At 37.7% G+C, this 24,241-nt stretch overlaps 1 protein-coding gene across 1 annotated transcript; it reads left to right on the forward strand.

Moving 5' to 3' along the window:
- Nucleotides 1-203: 203 nt before the first annotated feature.
- Nucleotides 204-23,238, forward strand: LOC134531078 (uncharacterized). The gene is made up of 4 exons (XM_063366615.1): nt 204-285; nt 7,388-7,678; nt 12,869-13,160; nt 22,118-23,238. Exons 2-4 carry the CDS (start codon nt 7,394-7,396, stop codon nt 22,282-22,284), a joined length of 744 nt encoding a protein of 247 aa, XP_063222685.1. The 5' UTR covers nt 204-285; nt 7,388-7,393; the 3' UTR covers nt 22,285-23,238.
- Nucleotides 23,239-24,241: the final 1,003 nt, after the last annotated feature.

Raw genomic sequence — 24,241 nt, forward strand, 5'->3', positions numbered from 1 at the left:
GTTTGCTAGCAAGGCAGTGGAGACTTTCCTATTAAATTTAGAACTTGATTGAACTACACAATGGTAAAACTGGAGGTAGGTCACCTGGATGTGTGATGTTGCAGTGATGGGTCTCCAGAAGATATTCTGTGCCACAACCATCATCGTGGGCTTGTTCATCAGCGTGGACTACGGGCTGTGCAATGAGTTCCGCTGCCGCGGCTACGAGCGGGAGGACAGGAGCGAGGATGCGGGCGACTGGAGCTGGCGCACACACTTTGTGTGGACGCTGGTCTACGTTCTGGGGTTAGCATTGTGGAGCCTGCACTACACTCTTCTCGAAGGGCAGCTTGTCCTGCACGCAGTATGTTAGCTTTTGCACTTACTTACACCTGATACACTAGAGACCAATACAGGACAGCTCCTTGTAATCGACCTAGCAGGTGCTCATGGAGTTGCAGTATGATAATATTTTATATCTTTGTAGGAAATATGATGAACAGGATGTTATTTTTAACATAAATTTAATAACGATAGTAAAAATGTTTGCTAAAAAAAATGTTTTTTAATGTCTTAATACTAATATCACAGGTTTAAACACATGTAATATTAATAGTCCATACATCTTCTGCCATCTATTGAACTGTATGTGGTAACAATGCCAGGTTTTACACAGAAATATTTTAGCTATCCTGTTTTGGTGCTTGGTGTATTTTTGTATACAAAGTATACAAAATTATATTTTTCAATTTTTTACTCTAGTTTTATTTTGTGTTATATATCCAAACTTTTGTATGTCATGTCTAAATGATAACTTGCCGAGCTGTTATTGCCTTGTTACAATGACAGTTGTGGATGGGCTCCAGGCTGTAACTGGCAGAAGGAACTGATTGTTTCACGCAGGCCATGACAGTTTCACAATAACTACTACAGCCTACGAACGTTGACCTCAAGTGCCAAGGGCTAGGCAGTCTGCCCTGTCGAGCCGTGACATGTAATACAGAAGCTGGACTGCAAGCTGTAACTTCATATGTAAAAAAATTATTAATAGAAGGGACTGATAGTTGAAGTTGGGAAGATTTTATAAATTTTTGGTTCCTTTAGAAAATTATTTTCAGGTGGCCTACAGCTCACGAAAATCACAATTCACTAAAAACTAACAAAACTTAAGAAATCGTCATGAAAGACATGATAAAAATACTGAAATAAACAGTAGGTCACGAAACATCAATTTCCACTAGCCTTTTGCTGACTTTGAATTTTTTTTTGATACCCTCATTTCAGATTATAGTCGCACATATATAAGTATTTGGAGACAGTCTTCTTAAATCATGTGGAAATTATCTCTGAAAGGTATAGCTTTCTTAAGACAAATATTAGCACGTTCTTGCTAGTCGTAGATCTATTTATTATAATATTTAAATTTGCGTACCATACAAAGATAATATAACAATATTTGACTAAAAAAGTCCTAAAATCGATTCTTCAGATGTTTGTAGACATCCTGTTGTGGATCAAATTAAGAAAAACTCTAAGCTCGTCATGACATAGGTAGGTTATTAAAAATACTCAGGGTAACATTGGAAAATTAAAATTGTTTCATAAAAAGATACATCTCAAAAATGAAGCTAAAGGTAAAATAATGGGGGTGGAAAAATCAGAAAACCTGCCAACTTGTTAAAACCCTTTACCTAGGAGATTAGAGGTTAAATATGGTTTTATAATAAAGTAAATATATATATGATGCTATTAAAGTATACATTAAAATATTTTTTATGGTTTGTGAATTTACAGAAACTACCAATACTGTTTTACATTTCTCGAAATCTATTTCTAAGAGGGTTTCATAAATAAAAATTCAGCTCACAGTATCTTTTAAAGGGAAAGGTATGGAACTTGCAAAAATTATGTACATATTGGGTTTTGTCTTGTGTGTCTTATATTTATAGGGATTTGGGTTGGTTTTTATTATAAAAAAAACCATATCTTCTATGCTAATTGATTGAAAGGTAAGATAATGGACATGAATATGTACACACAACTATTGCCAAATACTGTGCTCCATTTTTTTAACTTCCACATCTAAGAGTGTAATAAGGTGTGATTTTACATAAAAATCTGAGGCGGGCCGTCGTGGAAGATCTCTAGTTTCGTAAGACTGTCCTCGGCACATCAGCGATCTCTATGCATTTCCTTTTTTTCCCCTCCTAGCCTTTTCCTGCTTCCTAACTTGTTGCCTTGGTACCCACTCCCCTGGTCTGGTTCACGCCTGCGTGATATAAGCCCTGAGAGCTTGCCGCCTGTATTGTTAGTTCTGAGAGGAGTTTCTGATAGTTACTGTTTCCAGAGGGCTGCGAGTGGTGAAGGGGTAAGTCATGACACGTTGATTGGTTCTCACTGTACATTTGGCATGTGATGGTCACACCATAAAGTAAGTATTTAAATTAATTTCTAACCCTTTTTCTAAATTGTTATTTCAGCTCCTACCTTCAAAATTATTGTCTTGACTTACGGTTTTGCTTTTTTCCATGTTTTCCTGATGTGAACATATCCATGCCATTGGAGTTAGTGATTCTTGGTTTAGAATTTCCTATCCTTAATTGATTTGTTTGACTGTCGCACTGCGACATGTTTAATCTCCAGTTTATAGTTACAAAACAAGGTAACTTTCCCTGGACAGATATTTTCTGTCTGGTAATCATATTTATTGTAACATAATCATGTTTTCTCCACTATTGTATGCGCAGATTTTTGGTTTATAAGCTTATGTTGGGAATTTGTCCCTTTTAAAATTTGTGAATTCTGTATTTTCACGTTAGGTAACTTGTTCCTTCGACTCTTTGGTCAGCAGGTTGCGACGGCTTTCTCCTTGCTAGCTCGTTTTGCCTCGCTTACATTGGCCTTCTGTTTTGATGAGCTGGAAATTGCTTGTACGTCATATGAGTGCACCAATGAATGCATTGCTCTAAAATATTTTCCATGCTTGCTTGTATTTACACTGTGTTTTATCTTTGATCGAACATGTATTCTTTCTTTTTTACCTTAATTGTACCTTTTGCGTGTTAAGATTTCATGTCACGTTAAACATTGTAAGGACTTGCTTTGAATTAATTATTGAGATTTTTTACTCTTAACAATGATAAACTGTTAATCCTGTACACCGTCACTCATAGTTGTCTGTCTACCTGTATATGTAGCGGCTTGCTAAGATTGTGATACAGTCTATATAAAACTGCGTATAAACTGTGGATGTTGTGTAGTCTTTGCTAGTATTTGTTTCATCTGTTACTGTCAGTCTTTCCTAAAACAGATTAGGACCCTTATTTGTTTTTCCTGCCCAGAATTTTATCGTTTTGGCTGTTGAGACGAATCAAAAATGGTACAAATCATATTGTTTAATCAAAATAAGCTAAAGGTAAGGTTTTGGAATGAATAATGGACACACTAAATCTAAAAACATTTTGTTGACAGTTTACAAAATTACAACTCTTAAATGATAGTGAAAATGGGGTTGGTTTGGTTTTGTAAATAAAAATTAATTTTATGAAATTTTTTTAACTGGCAGTAAAGAAACTGGCAATGAATTACATAAACAAAAAATTAATTATTGTCATTTTAATTTTCCAAAATTTGACACGTTTTGGTGTTAGGTTTTGTTTTGCTATAAAAAAATAATATCTCTATAGCTAATCAAAATCTAAGAAAATTTTTTAATACTATATTAATACTTTCTAAAATTATGTGAAATTTTGAATTTTTTTATTCTAAATTAAAAAACTATGAAATTAATTTTCATATTTGTAATGTAATCATGTTTATAGTGATGAACAAATACACACACACAAAATATATGCATTCTTTGTGTTATTGGTATGTAAAAAGCTGACTTAAAAAAAGTTTTTAATTTTTCTTGTTCTCGTGTAATATTCTATGTAGAGTATGCTTATTACAGCTCAGAAGTGTTAAAATTAAAGTGAGTCTATCTTGTTAACATAATTTTTTTTTATTTCTTATTTATTGTTTAACTACAAACTGGTTACATGCATGTTATCGGCATACATCCTCGTACATATGCCTACAGAGTCACAAATAGAGACACAGAGACCTATAGCTCTCTGTTGCTCACCTCGACTAAATACACCAGGCCACGGTATTTGAGCGGTCTGCTCTCTCGCATGTCCCACCAAGGCAATCCGGGTTATATTCCTGGTAGTGTGGCAGTTGCCTCATTCACCGGGCTATTTTTTGGCATGTTTATTTTTCAAATTTTTTTTTTTTTCAAAGACTTCTTTTATTTAGTTTTGTTAAAAATAATTTAATATTTAACTGCTAAAAATAAGTTGAAAAGCAATAGAGTAAACAAGTAATATTGTTTCTTTTTTGAAAATCAATTTTTAAATATCTATTAAATTTATTACTTTTCCTTATTTAATTTTGAAAATGTAAAAGCATTTGTCAAAACAACTGCTCTATTTACCTGCATATGGGTCACAGATATTATGCCTATTTTTAAAAAAATAAAATGGTACTGCAGCCCATATGTGAAAATTTACATTTTGGGTTAAAAATATTAACATTGCACTATGCTTTAATAATTAGCCTGTGCTGGTTTTTAACAAATATGTTATGAGTAAATATAAATTGTTTCATTAAAATATCTCAGCAGTGAGTGTAAAGCATCATGAACTGCACTGTTAAGCTTCCTGTCATGCAGCTACCCGGCCAGTACCAGCAAGTGATGTGACTGTCTGCCTCAGGGCTGGCGCTCAGCAAGAGGGGGAATCTAAAAATAAACCAGAGAGAGAGAGGGAGAGGGAGAAAGAGAGGAAGGGAGTGCATGTGTGTGTGTGTGTGTGTGTGTTTGAGCGCATGTGTGTTTGAATGCATGTGGCCATGCAGCAGTGTTAATGGTTCTCCCTCCCTCTCTCGTCGCGAACTGGCACAATTATCACATCAATCTCTAGAGGTTCTTGTCATGCAACTGTGTCCAAACATTGTTTTTGCATGAGATTTCCTACGTACTTCCTGTAACATTTCATTCATGACAAAACTGCTGCAAAGGGAGTTCTTTATTTTATTTAAGAAGCTGACAAAAAATTGACAAGGAAATAGAATGCATTCTTTTCTCTTTTGGGGAAGGCCGGAAGGGAAACATGGGTATAACAAATAGCATTCTTTTCCTTTGTATTTTTTTTGTTAGATGGTGCTAGGGTGAAGGGGGAGGGGGAGGAAGGGCCATAAAGGAAAAAGAGGGGGAAGACAAAGGAGACTTCACTTGTATTCTACTGGAGACAGTTATATGATGCGGCTCAGATGCAAGGGCAACCCTTTTAGTGAAAATGTTTGATTTTTTGCCCAAAATTAAGGGTGCGATCCATACAAAGGGGTGACCCTTCTGCGGGTAAATATATTAAGTAGGGCTCTGGGTAACTTTGATCTGAAGCGCATGTTGTTGCATGCCTTCATTGCCAGGAGTGCTGTTGCACGAAGACCAATCAGAGCTTCTGCCACTGCAGAAACTTGGCTGACAGCGACAGAGCAAGTCTTGGGGAGTGAGATTCGCGAGGTGCATGGTGTATTAGGGATTGTGACCACGGATGAGGCACCATGCTTTTACCAGGCACAGGAGTTACTTGGCTGTCAACTTCTGCTTCAAGACTTCACAAAGTGTCAGCCTCCATATAGTTTTATAAACTAGCACCACACAGTGTTTCAATAATAGGCTGTCACCAAATCAGAGGAGGGTACGAGTGCTATGCACAGACTGTTAAACCAGACGTTTAAAGTTTGGGCCTAAATGCATGTTGTTTGAGACTTGACGTGAATTTAAATGTTGCTAGTACTTTCCCTTGAAGCTAATCCCGGGGAAAGAGACAGTAAACTGCTCTGCTTACCAGGTGTAACTTTGCCTGTATGTGAATATTAAATTGGACAGCGAGCTGTTTGTACAGGATTCGGCACACTAGTTTGGCTGAGGGTTTAGTACATTTTTTTCACATAAATTTATATTTTACAAAACACTTAAAACTTTGTAAGAATAAAGGAGGACGGTTACATTTTGATTTTTGAGTACCGTACCAAATTACTAGTGCTGACATCGTCCCAGGCTGCGCCCCTGTGACCCTGATCTGCCACCACCTCCTTCCCCACCCAAAGTTCCCTGTCTCTATATACTAGTGCGTATGTGTGTGTGAGTGTGTTCTAGTCCATCACTGCCTGAGATGTTTATAGAATCTGTGCCACGTACTCGTAATACCTAATTAAGTAATTAATACAATTGTAATTTTTACATTTGTTTCAGCTGGAAGGGTTTTTGTATTGGTGTTAGTTTTCTCACGTACTAGTTCATGAACTAATGGTAATTCAAAGGCTTCCTTTGGCCATGACACCCTGATCACTGCCCAGTCTCTCTACCGCCGCCTGGAATAGGGAGCAATTACTGCACCTCGAGGACTTCACCACTGGTAAATCTGATCTATTCATATCCGCCATTCGTAATCATTATTTAAACCCTTTTTTTTCTTCATCTTCGAAGCCTACTCTGAGTGTTACACTGTTTAACCCAATAATGTCAGTTCCTTGCTGAAAATTGAAAATCAACCTACGAAGCTTAACTTCCAAACCAGGTGATGTGGTGTCCTGGTCCGCCCTTAAGCCGATTGGATTGCCATTGGCATTTTTTATAGTTTCATTGCGAGAGACTTAATTGTATTGTACGTGTAGAGAAGTGTGTGAATAAAAACTGGTTTACTATCATTGTGAGTATTCTGTTCGTATGACCTCGTATGTGTCTATACAGGGACCAACACTTGTCATACGCCTGGAGAGCCCACTTAGGACCAACGTATAACATCTTAATAGTGTGTCCGACACTCAGAGCAGACCACGTCAATAAGGTTTGACCCTGTTAAGGTGTGTGTACCGGGTCAATATGCCCAGTAAATATACGGTGCACCCAGTTACCTTCCATCAACGTGTGCGATCAGGATGAGCAAGACCCAACATCAGTGCAAGGGTCTGTTTGCTGCACTTAACAAAGTTCTAGTTAAGTGTGACTTTTCATCAAGGGGCTTAGTTAATCTGTTGGACATGAGCCCGTAGTCTGCTATAGAACCTTCGAAGAATTCTTTTGAAATTCTTTTTTTTGAACGATACCTTAACTTGTACGGAGGTTTACCCCACCTATTAATTCTGTAAAAGTTTCATTCTTATTTAGACACTCATTGTCATCTTCAGTGACCTTGATACAGACAAGACTTTTGGCCCTATTTGCTTAATTGATCCATCCTGTAGCGTTGCCATACTGACCGTGCTACATACGTAACAGAACTAAGACCACTGTGTGAGGAACACCAGCTGTGTCCAGGCAAGGGTAGTTGGTCGGCTGCCACCTGCTCTCCTTGCCCAGGACCTGATGGCAGTGGACGGAGGCGGTGCTCGGGTGTCGACGGTCTCGAGGATCGTGTCCACCATCGACACGGCGGTCACGCGGCACTCCCGCCCGCTTCTGCAGCTGGATGATGACGAGGACCGGGAGGGATCCCCGAGGAAGGACCATCGCCACGTGGCGTACACGAAGCCGCGTCTCGACTCTGCTCGTGCTCCGTCCGCCATCAGCATCGCACTGTGGACCCATGCTGTGGGTCTTGGGCTCGTCTTGGCCGTTTGCTGGACTGACATGATTCCTGCCATCGGCAAGGTCAGTGCTTCTTATTTTTATCTTTGGAATAAGCTTGTCCGACCATCATTTGTTGTTTCATAACGCCGTGTTTTTCATTTTGGAAGAGTTACTGAGTGGCTACGTTATACTTGTTTACAATTTGGTGTTCAAAATGAAGTCCCCACACTATTTTTTTTTTGCAATATTTACTATACTATTTTGTCATCTTGAGAGTATGTAAAAATATGCTTGCTCATGCATATTAACTAGCTACACACTTGCACGTAACTATTTATTAACTCTCTAACGTAAACATTTTCTGTGAAAAAAGGTTGTGCTTTATTATGTAACTGCATTAATAGCTTTAAACCACGTTCGGGTGATGCATGAGGTTGCCCGGAAGTAGACTGTCTTAGCACATTATTTGATGCTCTTGATTTTGTTTGTGCACAGTACGCATGAATATGCTGTGATGAAATTCATCTTTGTTTTGCCCGGCAGTTAAAGGGCCCACCTAGTCAGAGGTGTTTTTTGTGTTAGTGAGGTGGAATGATAAGTGTGACACTCGCTGGTGCTTCTAGCGTGGTATCACCTGTAAGTACAAGGCTGTGGACTGGCGCAGTCTTCTCGTACTGCGTATGGAAAATATGGGATTTGAGTGGTAACCATTACATAATATGACAAAAAAAATCAAGATAAAGGTGTAATGCAAGTCCCTTGAATGTATTCAAGAATCTGTATAGGATGTTTCATGTCTAAAATATATTCTAAAAACACATGTTTTAGTCTTTTTCACACTTCTAAAAATACAGTTTAAAATGAAATATAAGAAGGGAGCTACTTATCTGCCCTCAACTTATTTTTTTATGCATTTCGGAAAAGACCCTACGTGGATGTTGCCAGCCGTTTTTTAAATTCCATGGTTATTTTTCTGAAGCTCTGCATGCTGAATGTGTGCCCAGGTAGGCAGGGCTCTTAATTCACTATTTTTCCTGTTGTAAGGTCTTTGGATCATCACTGAAAACTATGGATTTTTACATAGAAATAACTTTTATCAGAATATTTTTTTAGAAAAGCTAGGAATTGTTTAAGTTAGTAAGAGACATCCAAAATAAAAGAAGTTGTACTTCAGGCAACAGTAATTGTTAATGTTAATACAAAAACTGAACTTGATGTAGGCTTTTGGACATACGCCATTGCTTAGCAATGGCGTATGTCCAAAAGCCTACATCAAGTCATGCACTCCCATTGCACAAATCTTTCAAAGATAATACAAAAAACTGAAATACTCGACTTGTCTTGGCTCGCTGAGCAAAAAACAATCATTTAGTTAATTCAACTCTGGCTATGCTGTTGCTGTCTTTGAGCTTTGGGTTTTACAACATGAATCCTGCAGTTTGCTGCTCGTGTAACTTGCTTGTGTAGCTAGTGTACATTCAGAGATATTGTAAGTTGTTGGGTTCTATATGTACATTCTGTTGGTCGCTAGTATTAGGTCAGGAGGTGAAATGTTAATGTCATTAGTGTTGTGTTTGCTTCAATTACCAAATAATTTGTTAAGGTTCGTTTAGTGAAATAAAAAGATTTTCTTTCTTTTTCATTTGAGAGTTTTATTGTCCGAAAGACGAAACAACTGAATCCAATCACTTTCAATATTTTGTTCACTCATTCAATATGTATATCCGCCTGTCGAGAAATGCTCGCAGTTCGGGCGATGAAAATTAAAGAAAACAAACGTAGCTTAAGTCCTTCAGTAACATCTTACTGTAAGTACATGAGATCAGTGCGGCCTCAAACAGGGCCGCTCCCAGCGAAACCGAATTTCGCCATGAGCCAAACACCGACGAAGGTGGTTACAATTTCTAATTAGAATGGCAACAATTAGGTTAACTTAAAACTCGACATGGCTCTGACCACCAACGTTAAATTTTCTATCCCGCAATTCTCCTACATATTTTGTGAGAAGCCGCCGAACGCGCCCTCGTGCAGCGAACAACAGACGACTGACGAGATCATGGTTCTGTGTCCTTCACGCAGGGAGGGCAGTCACATGACCTCGCTGACCAATCACACACCCGCTTCATTCACACTACAAATCACAAGCCAATCAGAATACGCGACATACATTGAAAACAGTTTTCTATACACAGAGCCAGGGACTTTACATTTTCCTTCTCTCTCCAACACCGTGAGACATCAGTTATCACTCAGTTCCCACGACCAGTGGGGAATCCCAGCTTTTGTCTCTGTTACTGGGGAATAACTGTTTCGTTCTCACTCTCACTTAAAGGCCTCTTATGCCTCTCTCTTTTTACACATCACCCCAGACACAGTCCCTTGTTCTAGAATCATTATGCAACTTCTGCATTTTAATAAAAACGTAATATATAATTATAATACAATATTCAAATTTAAATAAATAGAAAAAACTCATTACACATAATATTAGGTAAATCTAAATAGCAAAACAAAGTTGAAAGGATGACAGAAGAAACATGATTTGTATACTGCAATGCTACAATTTGTGTCTGAATTGGTTTGAGGGTTTTAATTTTATTTATGTTGCGTGATTCAACTTAGAATTTAGCATTTTAGTACATGGTCTTTTAGTGCATTGAACATTTTTTTTTTTTGAGCATTTTCAGCACATTTATGTTTCTTAATATTGTGTATTTGTGGTTTTTGCATGGATATCACAATAACTTTAATGTATGGTTATATATTTTCTCACTAAGTGAATCCTGTGCAATAAATATTTGTTTCCGTGAAAATTAAATCCAGATGCCCATTTGAATGGTGTGTTACATGTTATGATTTTGTTTCTGTGTCTACACACAGTGGATTACTGCTAATCCTAACTAGATTGGATTGGACCCTGTCCTATTTTATAGTCGTTCACATCTTCCATTTTCTGAACTATCTTGATTCAAAGATAAACCTTTGTTGTGACTTTGGGGTCAGAAAATGGGGTACAGACATCCTTTATTTATTGACAAACTCATCAATATCACTTGAAAAAGTTCAAGTTTAGCAGATTATTTTGTGTGTTGGTTATTCAGGTTGTTGAGGGATAGTCAGTTATTACATTAATATAAAGTACTAGTGATCACAAGTACACTGTGGTATAAGTAAGGTTACTGTTCATTTCGGAAAGACACTGAGCTCTTTACATGTTATAAAATGTTAAAGCAACCAAATACATGATAGCTCAATAATATCTATGTCCAGAATCTGCTAGACAGCACTGGTGAGTTTGATCTTGAAGAGTATTTATACACTAAATATTCTAGAGAAACTTGAGGACTGAAAAAGGAGTGTATTAATGGTGCTGTAGAGGCAAGTAAATACCATAAATACCATACTTAATTCCACCCACTTAATCTTCAAATTGGTTTAAAATACAACTCTGTCTCGTGGACAGGGGAATCAGCTTTAATAAGCACCTGCCTTATTGAACCTTGTCAGTTTTGATTCTGCTTCAGGTTGTAAACAATACATACATGTACTTAGGACAGACTCTTTGCAAATGTGTCATTCATTTGAAGTATCGTTAAGGGGAAAAGGAGGGGGGGGGGGGGGGGTGTGGTCCACTTCACTTTACCTCAATTACGATAACAAATAGATAAATGACAAAAAAGCATTGGCCATAGTAATAGGGTCAGGCAAAGTGCCAGACGTGTTGTGCGAAAAGTTAAGCCAAAAACCCCTAAAGAAAAAGCATAAATATCAAGGCAGAAATACACAACTTTATTATTAATTAACTCAAGCCCCATATGAATATGGAGGGACAACACATGACAAATGAACTGCCAATAAAGAGGGAGCAATATTAAGTACAAAAAAATTACATAAATACACGTGATCAATACAAATAGTCAGTATACAATTTACATGCTACCGTTATTTAAAATTCATACAAGAAATTCTGAGAGAATGCTGTCTGTCCGGACGTGAGAGGTGCGACGGAGAAAACGGCATACGCCCCAACGGAAAATGGGTCAGAAGCAAGGAACAAACTCAAAGTGAGCACAAGGCAAACAAGGAGGCCGGAAAAAAATTTAACCTTAACAAAACACATGGCCTCGAAGAGAACATAAAAAAATAAATAAGGAAAGCCAAATAATGCAATTTAGGTAAAACACACTGGCAATGAAAACCAGATAATTACGAAATAGAGTCTGTGTCCTGCAAGCATTACTTTATGAGCCCAAAAGGAAAAGAAGGCACACATGGACGCAGAAGGCAAACTACTGAACTATCTAAAATATAAGACACCGACCAGAATGCAAACATGGACGCAGAAGGCAAACTACTGAACTATCTAAAATATAAGACACCGACCAGAAGGCAAACATGGACACAGAAGGCAAACTACTGAACTATCTAAAATATAAGACACCGACCAGAAGGCAAACATGGAAACAGAAGGCAAACTACTGAACTATCTAAAATATAAGACACCGACCAGAAGGCACATCCTAGCCATGCGTAACATGGCGCAAAGTCGAAGCACCCCTCACAACGATCGCTCCCAGAACAGAACAGAACAGAAGAGCAAATGAAAAACAGCCCTATATATAAAAAATCCAGATGGCGCTACTGTTGCATTCAGTAGGCCTGAAAGGAGGCGCCTACGTCATGCGGACGTCAGAAGGGATGGCGGGAGGGGGATTTAAGGGGAACGAGGGAAGGGGAGGAGCCGGCGGGCGTCTGAATGCCGGCGCGCACGTTGCACATTGCATACCTGAAACTTTCTGTATATGATTTTTATTTTTATGTTTTAAGAATGTTACATTACATGTTCACTTGGATTCAAACAGTTTTTTTGCAGCTGTAACTATGTTTGTCAGTGATAGTGGAATAAAGCCTGGATGTTCATTTGTGGGGAAACATGGGATAGGGCATTCATACATTTGTTACTTTCTTTCTGGGAGCCTGTGGCATTGCATTCCAATGGTGCGACATTTAATGGTCTTTGTCCCAGTCACATTGACAAATAATGGGAACTTGTTGTAAGTTGTGAATATTGGGATCTACTTATAAGCCTCACTTGCTAGGGTACTTCAATAAATGAATTGTTAATTTATTTTACCTCATACTGTATTTAGTCAATTTTTGTGATCATTCACCATCACAGTCTGGAGAAACAAGTTTTCAATTCAGCATTGGTAATTATTTTTATTTAACTCTTGTTATTTTTTTTTATAATATATGTATTTAATTTCACAGAGTTCCTCGGCACACGAGTTCTGGGAACACCTGCACAGCACACTGGCGTGCCATTTTGGCCGCAACAGCCAGATCGTTAGCACGGACAGTGCAGACTCCTGCTTCCAGACCCTGCTCTGTGGTTGGCTGTTCTTAGCCTCGTACCTGGTGTTCACTGTGTGCTCCACAAAGTTCCTGGTGATCAGCGAGTCGTCTGTGTTCACGCTGGCAGTGATGACTGCTTCCCTGCCCCTGTGTGGTGTCTGGTGGTCGCTCTTCAGCATGGTGGGGCTCAGTGCTGACAACATGGGAGGTAAGTTATCAGTGAATGTTTCGTGGCCACCTGTCCATGGCTTTAACATACGAGCCACTGTATTTGGAGCATGAGTTGTGTTGTGAAGTTTTTTAAATATTGTAAATAATTTTAAAGAAACAACTAAATGGTTTCACTGTCAGTTGTTCTCTGATGAAAAGAATATTTTTTATTATTTTTAATTTTAATTTTAAGTATTCAAGGATATATTGTAGTAGATATCAAATTGTTGAGTTGGTAATTTAAATTTCTGTGTGAGATATGTGAACAATGATCTGTCGTGAAGAAAGGAATAGATTTATGGGCACCTTGAAAATAGATAAAATTGGATTTAATTATTTAGTAAAATAAACTCAATATTAATGGCTTTTAATGTTATTTACTTATTTCTACGATAATATCACCATGAATACTACTACTACTAAATTACTATTTTATGTATTGAATAAAATATTACTTGTTAAACTTGCATGGGAATCAAGATTTAATCAAATTGAAAGTTTGATTTTAAATTATTACAATTAAAAAACAATAAGTAACAGTTAGCTTGAGGCTGAGATTTTATGAGTTAGTGGCAATTCTTATGCAGCCCAGCCATATGAATTTGTATGCTAGTGCGAGGGTACTGATGTCAGTTATGAAGTTTTGGGACAAAAATAGAGATGTGAGTTTTCGAAGAGAGGTCATTCACACACACATTGCTACAGATAGTTATACTATTAATTGGTTTGGCAGCTCACAATCGTAGGATAAAGATGGTACTTGTGCATGACCACTGGGTAGTCAGTCATCTCAATATACAGGCATGCAAGGTTATCGAAAGGATCTAATCTACATATGCTGTTTTGGAATCATGGGTCAGTAAACTGCAACTCCTTTGGTAGCTGGAATGTTTACTAAGGTATCGATCTCACTGATGAAGACCCATCAGTTGATGGCTGGATAGGGCAGCAACTGCATCACTATTGGCCCTGCGTTGACATGTAGGTGGTAGACGACCTGCGTGGGAGTTCGGCTAATATTGTCATACACTGTAACTTTATGAACAATTATCAAATATTTGCTGAAATTTTTTTAACATAAATTTCTACAGGTCGAGGTTACCAGTGCCTCTTCTTGGTTCCTGAGCAGGGTCTCAAAGGGTTTGAGACCGTCCCTCGCACAGAAGCCGTCTTCGTTGACAGCTAGAGTTCTAATCCTTATATTAAGAATATTCCAATTTTCATTTTACTAACTACTATATTGTGGCGGAATGCCCTCGGACTTCGTCAAGATCTGCAAAATGTCACTCAAAATAAAAATAATAAAATATGTTAAGATTTCAAAAACATTGGGGGGGGGGGGGGGGGGGGGGGGGTAGCAGTGTTGCTGGTACAGGGACGTCTAACCTTCTTGGAACAGGGGGTGTAGGGTGTTGACTGAAAAAAAGTATTATTCATCCCACATCGTTTCAGGTTTATTTCCAGTAAACTATGACCAACACATAATGTCACACAATGTCAAACTACTCTCTTCACAATAAATAAATAAATAAATAAATACTCCTTTGAAATAAATAAACAATAATTTATCCTCTTCTTAGCATGAGATTAACTTTTAAAATGAAATGAGTAATGTTTACAAACACATCGACCCATCCTTAGGCTAAATTAACGAAAGAAATTTAACATTACTGGATTCCAAACTGCCTGCACTCCTGGAAAGAAACAAAAAGTTAAGCCATCCTAACACAATTTGAAATACGCCTACATGCTTTACTTTACTCAAGGATAGACACGAGGTGAAGGAGAATTACGAGTTCGCCATTACTTACAACACCTTCTCCGAATGGCAGCATGCAGCTACCAGCCAGGGGCTCTGACAGTCCTCAAACACCTCACAGAGAAGAACCATACCGGGCGCACCCAGGGTGGCCCATTTATTAATTCCCCCTCACATTGTCATCACGTCGAGAACACACTACGCGACAGCAAAAAACCCTGGCTGCGATTTCACAACACATCCACCATCCGGCCAACCGACACCATCCCCTCTCCACCGGCCTTGCCAGACTCGCATACCTTCCGCCAGATTGCGACACAGACACCGGCGCGACAGGCGCGCGCGCCTGCACAGGAATAGCAACGCAACGGAAACAAACCGCCCGCTCCTGGAGATTCCAGGCCACGATGTTGAAACCGTCCGTAGCTGGCCAGGCCCTCGGGTGGTGAATCATGCCACCGCCCCAGAAAAACAGAGAGCATTAGCATTCTACCGCGCCGCGAAGAAAAAAAAAAACAACACCTGAGTGTCGCAAGCAAGCATTAGGCATTTAAGCGGGCACACAAAGCACCATAGCGCAAAACTAAGTTCAATAAACTCTTCACGTAAAATTTTACAGCATGACAATATTTCGAAGCTATTGCAAAGCAGTAAATTCAACGATGGAACTGCATTTCGTGTGGTCATATTTTTAAATGGAATTAAACGTAAAATAATTGTAGCCTGTCTTTAATTTCTCTGAGATTAATGACGAAACTGTAATAAATCTAGCTATAGTATGGCTGGGTTAATAACTCACACATTTACATATAAGAAAACAATATAATATTTTTGCACAATAATAAATGTTATAAATAAATAAAAACAAGTAAATAATTAACCCTGCAAGCATTATCAATGCTTACAATATTTTTGAATACATAGCACATGTGAAAACATTGTTATTAAACCCCCCCCCCCCCTCCCACACACACACACACACACACACACATTACTTATATATATGTGTATGATTTTCGAAAATACACTTTACTATTTTCAAATTTTTTGTCTAGCATGTAAGAAGTAGCAATTCTTTTATATTTTCATAATTTATTCATTAGGTTTCCATGAACCCTGTTTTTTTAGTCACATGGAATTTTTAATTGAATATTAAATTATTCCCGAATATTAAATATTTTTCAAATAGAGTTAAAACATATTGTGCAAAAATTTTTTTTTACATTTTATAAGAGCTCTCACAAAACACAGTAAAATAAAAAATAAATAAAAAGTATTATATATATTCTTCGTTCAGTCGTACCTGAGTTTTGGAATAAAAAAGCCTCTTGTAAACAAACATTTTCATTGGCTGCCGGCTGCTGCGCACATTAATCGTGCGCAAGAAATAGTCCCTTGGTTACGTACCATTTGTAAGTATTTTTACACTGCCTTTTTTATAACAATTGTTGTTATATAGCATTATCGCATTTCACCATTAATATCCAATACAGTTTAATGTGTCAGCAAGTATTTACTTACAGTTATGTTAGCAGACGCCATGTGCCCGGCGCAACAGTTGTATTTTGGATTCACGCATGCACGTTTTGTTATGGCTGACGCCGGACCGAGTTTTGTAAAGCACAGATCGGGAAAGCCTATGAAAAGTGCACAGAAAACTACTGTGTTGAATGTTTTTAAAACATTTTCAGACAAATATCTGGATTGTCGTGTGAACGATATAGCTAGTTTAACTGCGGAATTTACGGGTGTTTCGAAGAGCAGTGTGCTTCGTGCAAGGAAAGAATTACAGTACACTGGGACATTAACAACTCCTGGGAAGAAAAGGAAACATGAGTATCCTGTTATCAAAACTTGTGATGATTTTGTGAAGACGGCTATTAGGCGTTAAGTGCATAGTTTTTTCTTCACAAATGAACCACCTACGCTGAACAAAGTGCTACGGTGTGTTGACGACGACCCTGAACTTCCTAATTTCAGACGAACAACATTTTATAAAGTTACATCAAGTCATGCACTCCCATTGCACAAATCTTTTAAAGATAACATTGTATAAACTATTAAAACTTATCGGTTTTCAGTACGTAAAGAGAAGCAAAACAAATGTCATAATTGATAGGGATGACATTTCACTATGGTGAAGAAATTATTTAAGCAAAATCCGTGGTTACAGACAACAAGGACGCAAAATATACTATTTAGATGAAACGTGGGTGAATGAAGGGCAAGCTACAAACAAGTCTCGGAAAGATTCTACAGTTACGAAGAAGATTGAAGGTTTTCTCTCAGGACTGTCTACAGGACTAAAAAATCCAACAGGTAAGGGGCAGCGCCTTATATTGCTTCATATTGGTAGCAACAGTGGTTTTGTGGAAAAGGGTGAGTTAATTTTTCAGTCACAGAAATCCGGCGATTATTATGAAGATATTTATGGTGACGTTTTCCGGGATTGGTTTGAAAAAACATTGCCAAAATTAGAACAGAACAGTGTTGTTGTTATGGACAATGCGTCCTATCACAGTGTAAAGTGTGATCGTGTGCCAAATCATTCGTGGAGAAAACAAAATATTATCGTGTGGTTACAGTAAAAAAAAATATCCTTCAGTGCAACGTCTGTGAAAGTGGAGTTGCTGAATTTAGTTCATACAGTACGTTCATCTTTTACTGCATATGTGATTGACAACATCGACGAGAAAGCGGGGCACACTGTTCTTAGGCTACCGCCGTATCATTGCAACTTGAATCCAATCAAACTCGTGTGGAGTCAGATTAAAGGTTACGTGGCACATAATAACAGAACATTCATGCTAAGCGAGGTACGTGTTTTGGTAGCCACAGCTTTGTCTCAGATTACTCCAGAGAAGTGGAACGACTGTATTCGGCACGTAATGAAACAAGAGGAAAGAATGTGGGAATTGGATGGTATCAGTGATATTGTCATTGACATTGTTATAGTTCCTCTCGGTGACAGTGACGACAGTAGGGATGAAGATAGTGGTGGTAGGTCTGATTCAAGTCTGGAAGGGATAGCACCACTGCCAGATAGTGATTAGGTGAATACCAAATCGTAACACTATCATATTGTTGTCTTACGTTACAGTGCAATTTTATCGATTATTCAAGAATTAAAAACATTGTTTGCTTTTGTGTCCTGAACGGTAACGGCACCATTTTCCTGTTATATTACTTCTCCGTTATTTTATTAGCACCAACTGTACTGAAGTGTGTGTGTTGCAACTAGTGCTTGGCGTGCAAGATGAATTCAGCCTATCACTTGCTGACGCGGGGCAGTGATACGACGGTGTTTGTTTAATTCAAAACTCAGGTAAGAGTGAACGGAGAATAGTATGTTTATGTGTGTGTGCCTGTGTGTATACATATGCACTCACGCGGACACACACACATTTATTGACACTGCTCTTGTACACTTTAGCAGTTACATTGAAACAGTTTGAAAACGCACAACGGCATGGAAATAGAAGACTTTGCTCACAAGATGACCTGGACTATGTTACTGTTCGTCGTTATTCTTCGTAAAATCCATAAACAAGTTCAACAGTCTACCACTCGAGGTAGGCCCCGAAGTAGAATGAAAATGGTTTAAAAATATTAATACAAGCGGTGTATGTTAACATATTGATTCAGACACAGTTGAAGTGTTGGGTGTGGAGCGAGCATCGTATCTCGTGTGGAGATCTTAAGAGACTGGGGGAGTAGCAGCATACAGTGGCTACAGGAAGTGTCTGAACCACTGAACCAAAATGACCGTTAGGCTAATTTCATGTGCGTGCCGAAGGCGTACAGATAAAACCCTTTAATAGAAACCTTAATAAATTAAATAAGGGCCCTTTTATATTGATATTACTTAGTTATTAAATTATATGAGGTTAAGAGTTTATAAATAATATTTTGAATGGACACATGTTTGGCGGGATATTCGAGTGTTGCATGCGGGTCAAGGGGTGAATGGTGGATCAAATTGGGCTAATAGTCCCTGGTCAAATGAATTTCTTTTTCTCAATTACTCTCTTACTCTGTCCTTTTTCTTTCATTTTCTTGTCTTTATTTCTCTCTCTTTATTTTTCTTGTCTTTCTTTTCTCTTTTCTCTCTCTTTCTCTTTTCTGTGTTCTTTCTCTTCTCTCTCTTGTCTCTATTTTTCTCCCTTTTGTCTTTTTCTCTCTTTTCTCTCTCTTTCTCCCTTTTTGTCTTTTTCTCTTTTTCTCTATCTCCTATTCTCTCTTTCCTCTTTTTTTGCTCTCTTGTTCTTTTTATCTCTTCATAATTATTTGTCTTTCTTTTTCTCATTGGTCTCATTCTCTTTCTTTTTGTCTCTTTCTCTGTTTTTCTCATTATCTTTCTCTCTTCTGTTCTCATTCTTCCTATATCTCTTTTTCAGTGTCTTTATCTCTCTTATTCTCCTTATCAATCTTTGTCTATCTTTTTCTCTGTCTCTTTTACTCTCTCCATCTCTTTTCTATCACTTTGTCTCTATCCCTTTCCCTCTCTCCCTCACTTTCTCTTCCTCAATATTCTTTCATATTATTATGCTAAGGTGACACTTTTTATTTTCACCTACTTTTTTGATGTGTTACAACTCCCAATTATTTCAATTGAAATTGTGTGACAGTGACAAATGTGCGTTGTTTGAAAACTTCATTCATCTAAACACAATCCAAGTGCTCAGTGTTCCATTTTAATTACTTTTATTATTTATAATAAACCTGTTGTTCAGACCATGAGTCATTATATGTTTTGAACTTATTTTGTCATGATAAACCTGTATCTGAAGTTTGTCAAACTCAGACCCATGGATATGTTATTTAAAAAGTATGAATGTACAGTGTTACAGTAATAAATCCTTATTTATCAATAATTCTTCTTGGCTCTTCATTTAGAATTTTTGGTTAAAATGTCCCGCGTGATGTATTTATCAGTAATAAATAACTAAAAACATTATTCAAATTGAAATGTGGAAATTGAATGTCATATTTTTCAGGAATATAAAATATTTTTTTTTTATTCTTGCAGACCCTTATTATTCATGACATATTCACATGTTTTGTGTCAAACCTAGTAAAATCTTCTATTTTAAGCTAGATTAGTTAATCTTACATTGCAAAGCTCTAATGCTGCTTCTAACTTTCAATTGCCAATCAAAATATTTTGGTAAAAATACTTTCTCTTTTAAAATGTATAATTTATAAGATTTGTGTTGTTTTTAATTAGATTTCAGTACTATAATAAAAACAGTATTTTAAAAATAGAAAGAATATAATTCTGGCATATTTATGTTTTGATGTAGCACTAGTGTAAACATATTGCTACGAAGTAGCCAGGCAGTCCCGCCGGCCTAGTGCTGCTGTCAAGAAAAATTCCCTTGCTGCCTCTGGTTGGGTCTGTAGAAATTAGCGCGTGCTCGCAGCCGGCCTTTCAAGCCTGATCCTCACTTGTGTGTTAATATTAACGTCACAGCCTGAAGAATTTGGTGAAGCCAATGTCTCCCTGGGTTACTGAGCTGTCAGAAAAGGTTCCGGTTGTAAAATGCACATTACCAGATATTTCGACGGGTCTTTGCGGAGGGTATGTAAGGCCTTGGCTGATGAGTCCAGTGTATGTGTGAAAGGGGTGCAAATTGCATGTGCGAGGGGTGAAGTGTGTATGCAAGAGTCCGACCTAAGAGAGAGTTGGAGCAGTTGTTATTGGTGGTGATACCAGTGAGTTCTGCGGGGCGGTAGTAGCAAACGGGTGAGTTATCTGTCACTGAGCAACATCTAGGAGCCAAGGAGATAACAATGAGGTGAAGAAGTGTCGCGATACACGTGAGTAGTGGAGAACAAGTGTGTGGTCAGTGGTGAGCAGAAAGAGACCACAGAGAGATGTCTGAGAGGTACATATTTTGGTGTCTGAAGTGGAATACGAGGTTCATGTGCGAAGAGAGAGTTATGGGTTGGAGCAGGTGGTAGTGATATCAGAGAGTTCTGTGGGGTGATAGCAGTGAACAGGCAAGTTATCCAGCGACAAGCGAGTTCAAGAACTTAAGGAGATATCGGTGATGTGAATAAGTATCGCAACGCATGTGAACAGTGGCGAGGAAGTGTGTAAACAGTGGTGAGCAAACATGAACCACAAGAGGCGTGTGTATTTATTTGATTGATTAGGTTTTGATAGGTAGTGCAAATTAACATAGACTGGTTGAAAATAGGAGATAACTGTAAAATTTTAGTGTAGCAAATAAATATACATTTTATTAATTGAGCTATGCTTTGAACCTTGCTATCCCCGGTTCGTTACAGCATTCATTGTTAGCCCAATGCAACTCACCATCTTGCCTCCCCTCCCTTCTTACCTTTTAATCTAAGTAAATCAACAACGAACACAAACTTCCCAAAGGGCACCAGAGGTTTGTTCACTTAATTAAGTCAAGATAGTATTTTGTACTTACATAACATAATTTATAGGTCTTAACTGTCTTAACTTTTTATTGCCTATGGCACAGTGATGAGTTAGCATCATCAGTTTTTGTTTGACGCCAGCCGAGTGCCATTTGAAGATTCTTTTCCTCAGTCTCTTAACACCGACCATAGTAGGATGCGACCAGCATGCTGAGGACTTGAACTGTGATGCAGTTATTTGTTTCTCTAAACTTTAATTATTTTAAACCAATTAATTTTTTTCTTGAGGACTGCCTTAGAAGGCTGCTTTAACTATATATTTAATCCTACTTGCTGGATATTTTGAATCATCGTTGTGCATTGACTTTGTACTACTTTTTTGTGTAACCACATGGTAAATACCTCAAGGGAGCTAGGCATGTGAGACGCTTTGAGACCCACATGTTCTTAATTATTTAGCATGCTCGATTCTAAGAGCGGTCCAATTCATTCTGAAGGGGCTACAAGGGGGTTCGAATCTTGTTCTCCACACCTGGTCTGTGTGCCCTTGTCTTATGGTGGTTACCACAAATCATTGACTTACTCTCGACACTTACCCCTATTTATAACAGTAAATAGTTACGTTCATTGTTTAAATTAAATTATATGTTAATTTTAGGTAGGAATTAATGCCCAAAGTGGAATTTAAGTTTTCTGCTAATTATTGTGATGATTTTTATTGGTTAAACATTTTTTATCTGCTCTACATGATTGTGTGTGCTGACTGTTGACGCTGCTTGTAAACGACACTGTCTGTTCCGCAGAACTAGTGGAGTGGTCGCCATCAGTGAGTGGCGAGCTGATTTGTTCCGTCCTGGGACTGCCCATCGTCCTAGTTGGCCTGGTGCTGTTCACCAAGGCCCACTTCTGGGAGATGAGCTACGACCGGCTGGTGTTCACCTGCCTGAGGCACCAGTCCTCCGAGCCGTAGTACGCAAGCCCTTTTCTTCTGTTCTTTCCTGCATTCCGAGTCCTATGCTGCCATAATTGCCAAGGCATTATGCTCTTGTGGGAAAGTGATCCGCAGGCATGACTCATTTTAAGAGCAGTGATTTGGTATCCAAGCAGTTTGGATCATACTATATAGTCTTGAAAGCCCATTAAAACTTTTGTTTACATATTTTATTATTTTTGGAATTCTGACTTTTATTCTTGCGGGTTTTTGAGTGATGGTGGTATTGCACTTAAAATTTATTTGAAATGTGAGGATTTGTTGCGTGTGCTTCCTCAGCAATTTTCCAAAGTATTTTGTTTATATTCATTTGAACGGGGCATTGATTTGGGTCATCTGTGACCGAGATGGTAATGGTACTGTAAATAAAACAGCTGCGGTCGGTAGCCATTACATTCATGATGTTTTTTCTGTTGCGTCACTGTAAACATTTTATAGTTCACAGTTTATCCATAATAAAATATTTACCACCTGCTATATTTTTACATGTATTTACGACAAAGAATTTTACTGGAAATATTTATACATTTAGTAGTTTTATTGAGGCAAGAATAAAGAATACTGTAAAAAATAACTGCAGAGGTCAACATCAGTACAAAAAATGCTACTAGTTTTATATTAAATCTTAAGAGGTAATTCATAATTTTGAATAAATTACATTAGTCCATAATTAATATTTAAAATAATTTGAAATTGGGCTTCAAGTTCTGTTTTTAAAAGTTTTATGCGAGGCTTATTCTACTTATTCTAAACAACAAATATTTTTGGTAATAGTATCCACACAAACTGCCCAATTTTAAGAGGGAAAGATGAACAAATAACACATAATGTAGGTATGCCATTTGCGTGAATTTTGTTTTTATGTAGCAACTGATTTTGAACTATTTCCGTCTTACGAAGTTTTCCCTGTTAATAGGTGTTTAGCATCCAGTCCCTTGAAAAACGTCTTAACAGGATTTTACTATACTTTCAGGATTATTACCACTTTCTAAATTCTTTTTTGTTTGTTAACATATGTTGTATGTTTGTATGTGCAATGTGTGTAGATATTCACGTGCACTCATGTGCACTGGTAGTATAGCTTGTAGCATGCCTGTCCTATTAGTTTGTAACCAAGGACTTAATTTTAGGGATGGGGCGACCGAATCCAATATCCGCCGAATCCGCCGAATCCTAGGGATTCGAAGGTTCGGCGGGTCTGATATAGGATTCGTCAAAGGATTCGGTTTTTACTATTTACGGGGAAAAAATACAGTAAAACTCGCTTACAAGGTCCCGCATGGTAGGTTTTTCCGTATAAAGCGTTTAAATTGCCCGAGGTCTCGTCATTACGCCATTAAATGTGTGATATAATGTCCGTTAAAATTTTTTCTGAAACTTCTTGTCTCAAATAATGGCACACGTAAATATGAAGAAAAGACAAATGAACAACAACATACGAAGAAATATGGATGATATACCATAACTACAGTACAAACCCAATAGTTATTTTAAGATAATTACCATAAAAAGAACTAAAGATTCTTTGTAGAATACCATAATTACTACAGAAGCATGATAGCTACCATATTTGCACTATAGTTACCGTAAAAACTGAGATGTATATTTACCGTGATAGTAATGTATTATTTATTTATGACATATTAAATTAAAGAACATTGTTAAAAAAAAAAGGATGTTAAACTTTGATATGTACGGTTGGCACATGTTGCTAAGAAATAATGCGATCTGAAAGAATGCAGTACTACTACGAAAAGTGAAAATGGTACTCGTGGATTTTTAGGTTATGGCAGTCTTTCGTTTTTCAGTAATATCGGCCGAAAATTAACGAGCGTACTGTATCGGAAGTCGGCAGAAATGCCGATTCAACTATATATTGGCAAAATCGGCTTCTTCAATACAGCTCTACATTTAATGACATGAGTAAACATATTTC

This window comes from Bacillus rossius, chromosome 3 (assembly GCF_032445375.1).
Source record: "Bacillus rossius redtenbacheri isolate Brsri chromosome 3, Brsri_v3, whole genome shotgun sequence".
Taxonomy (NCBI): domain Eukaryota; kingdom Metazoa; phylum Arthropoda; class Insecta; order Phasmatodea; family Bacillidae; genus Bacillus; species Bacillus rossius.

Excerpts from the sequence above, each read along its gene's own strand:
- LOC134531078 (XM_063366615.1), top strand. The coding sequence starts at position 7,394 with ATGGCAGTGGACGGAGGCGGTGCTCGGGTGTCGACGGTCTCGAGGATC. Across the intron at positions 7,679-12,868 it reads TGATTCCTGCCATCGGCAAG|AGTTCCTCGGCACACGAGTT; the intron begins GTCAGTGCTTCT and ends TTAATTTCACAG. Across the intron at positions 13,161-22,117 it reads CAGTGCTGACAACATGGGAG|AACTAGTGGAGTGGTCGCCA; the intron begins GTAAGTTATCAG and ends TCTGTTCCGCAG.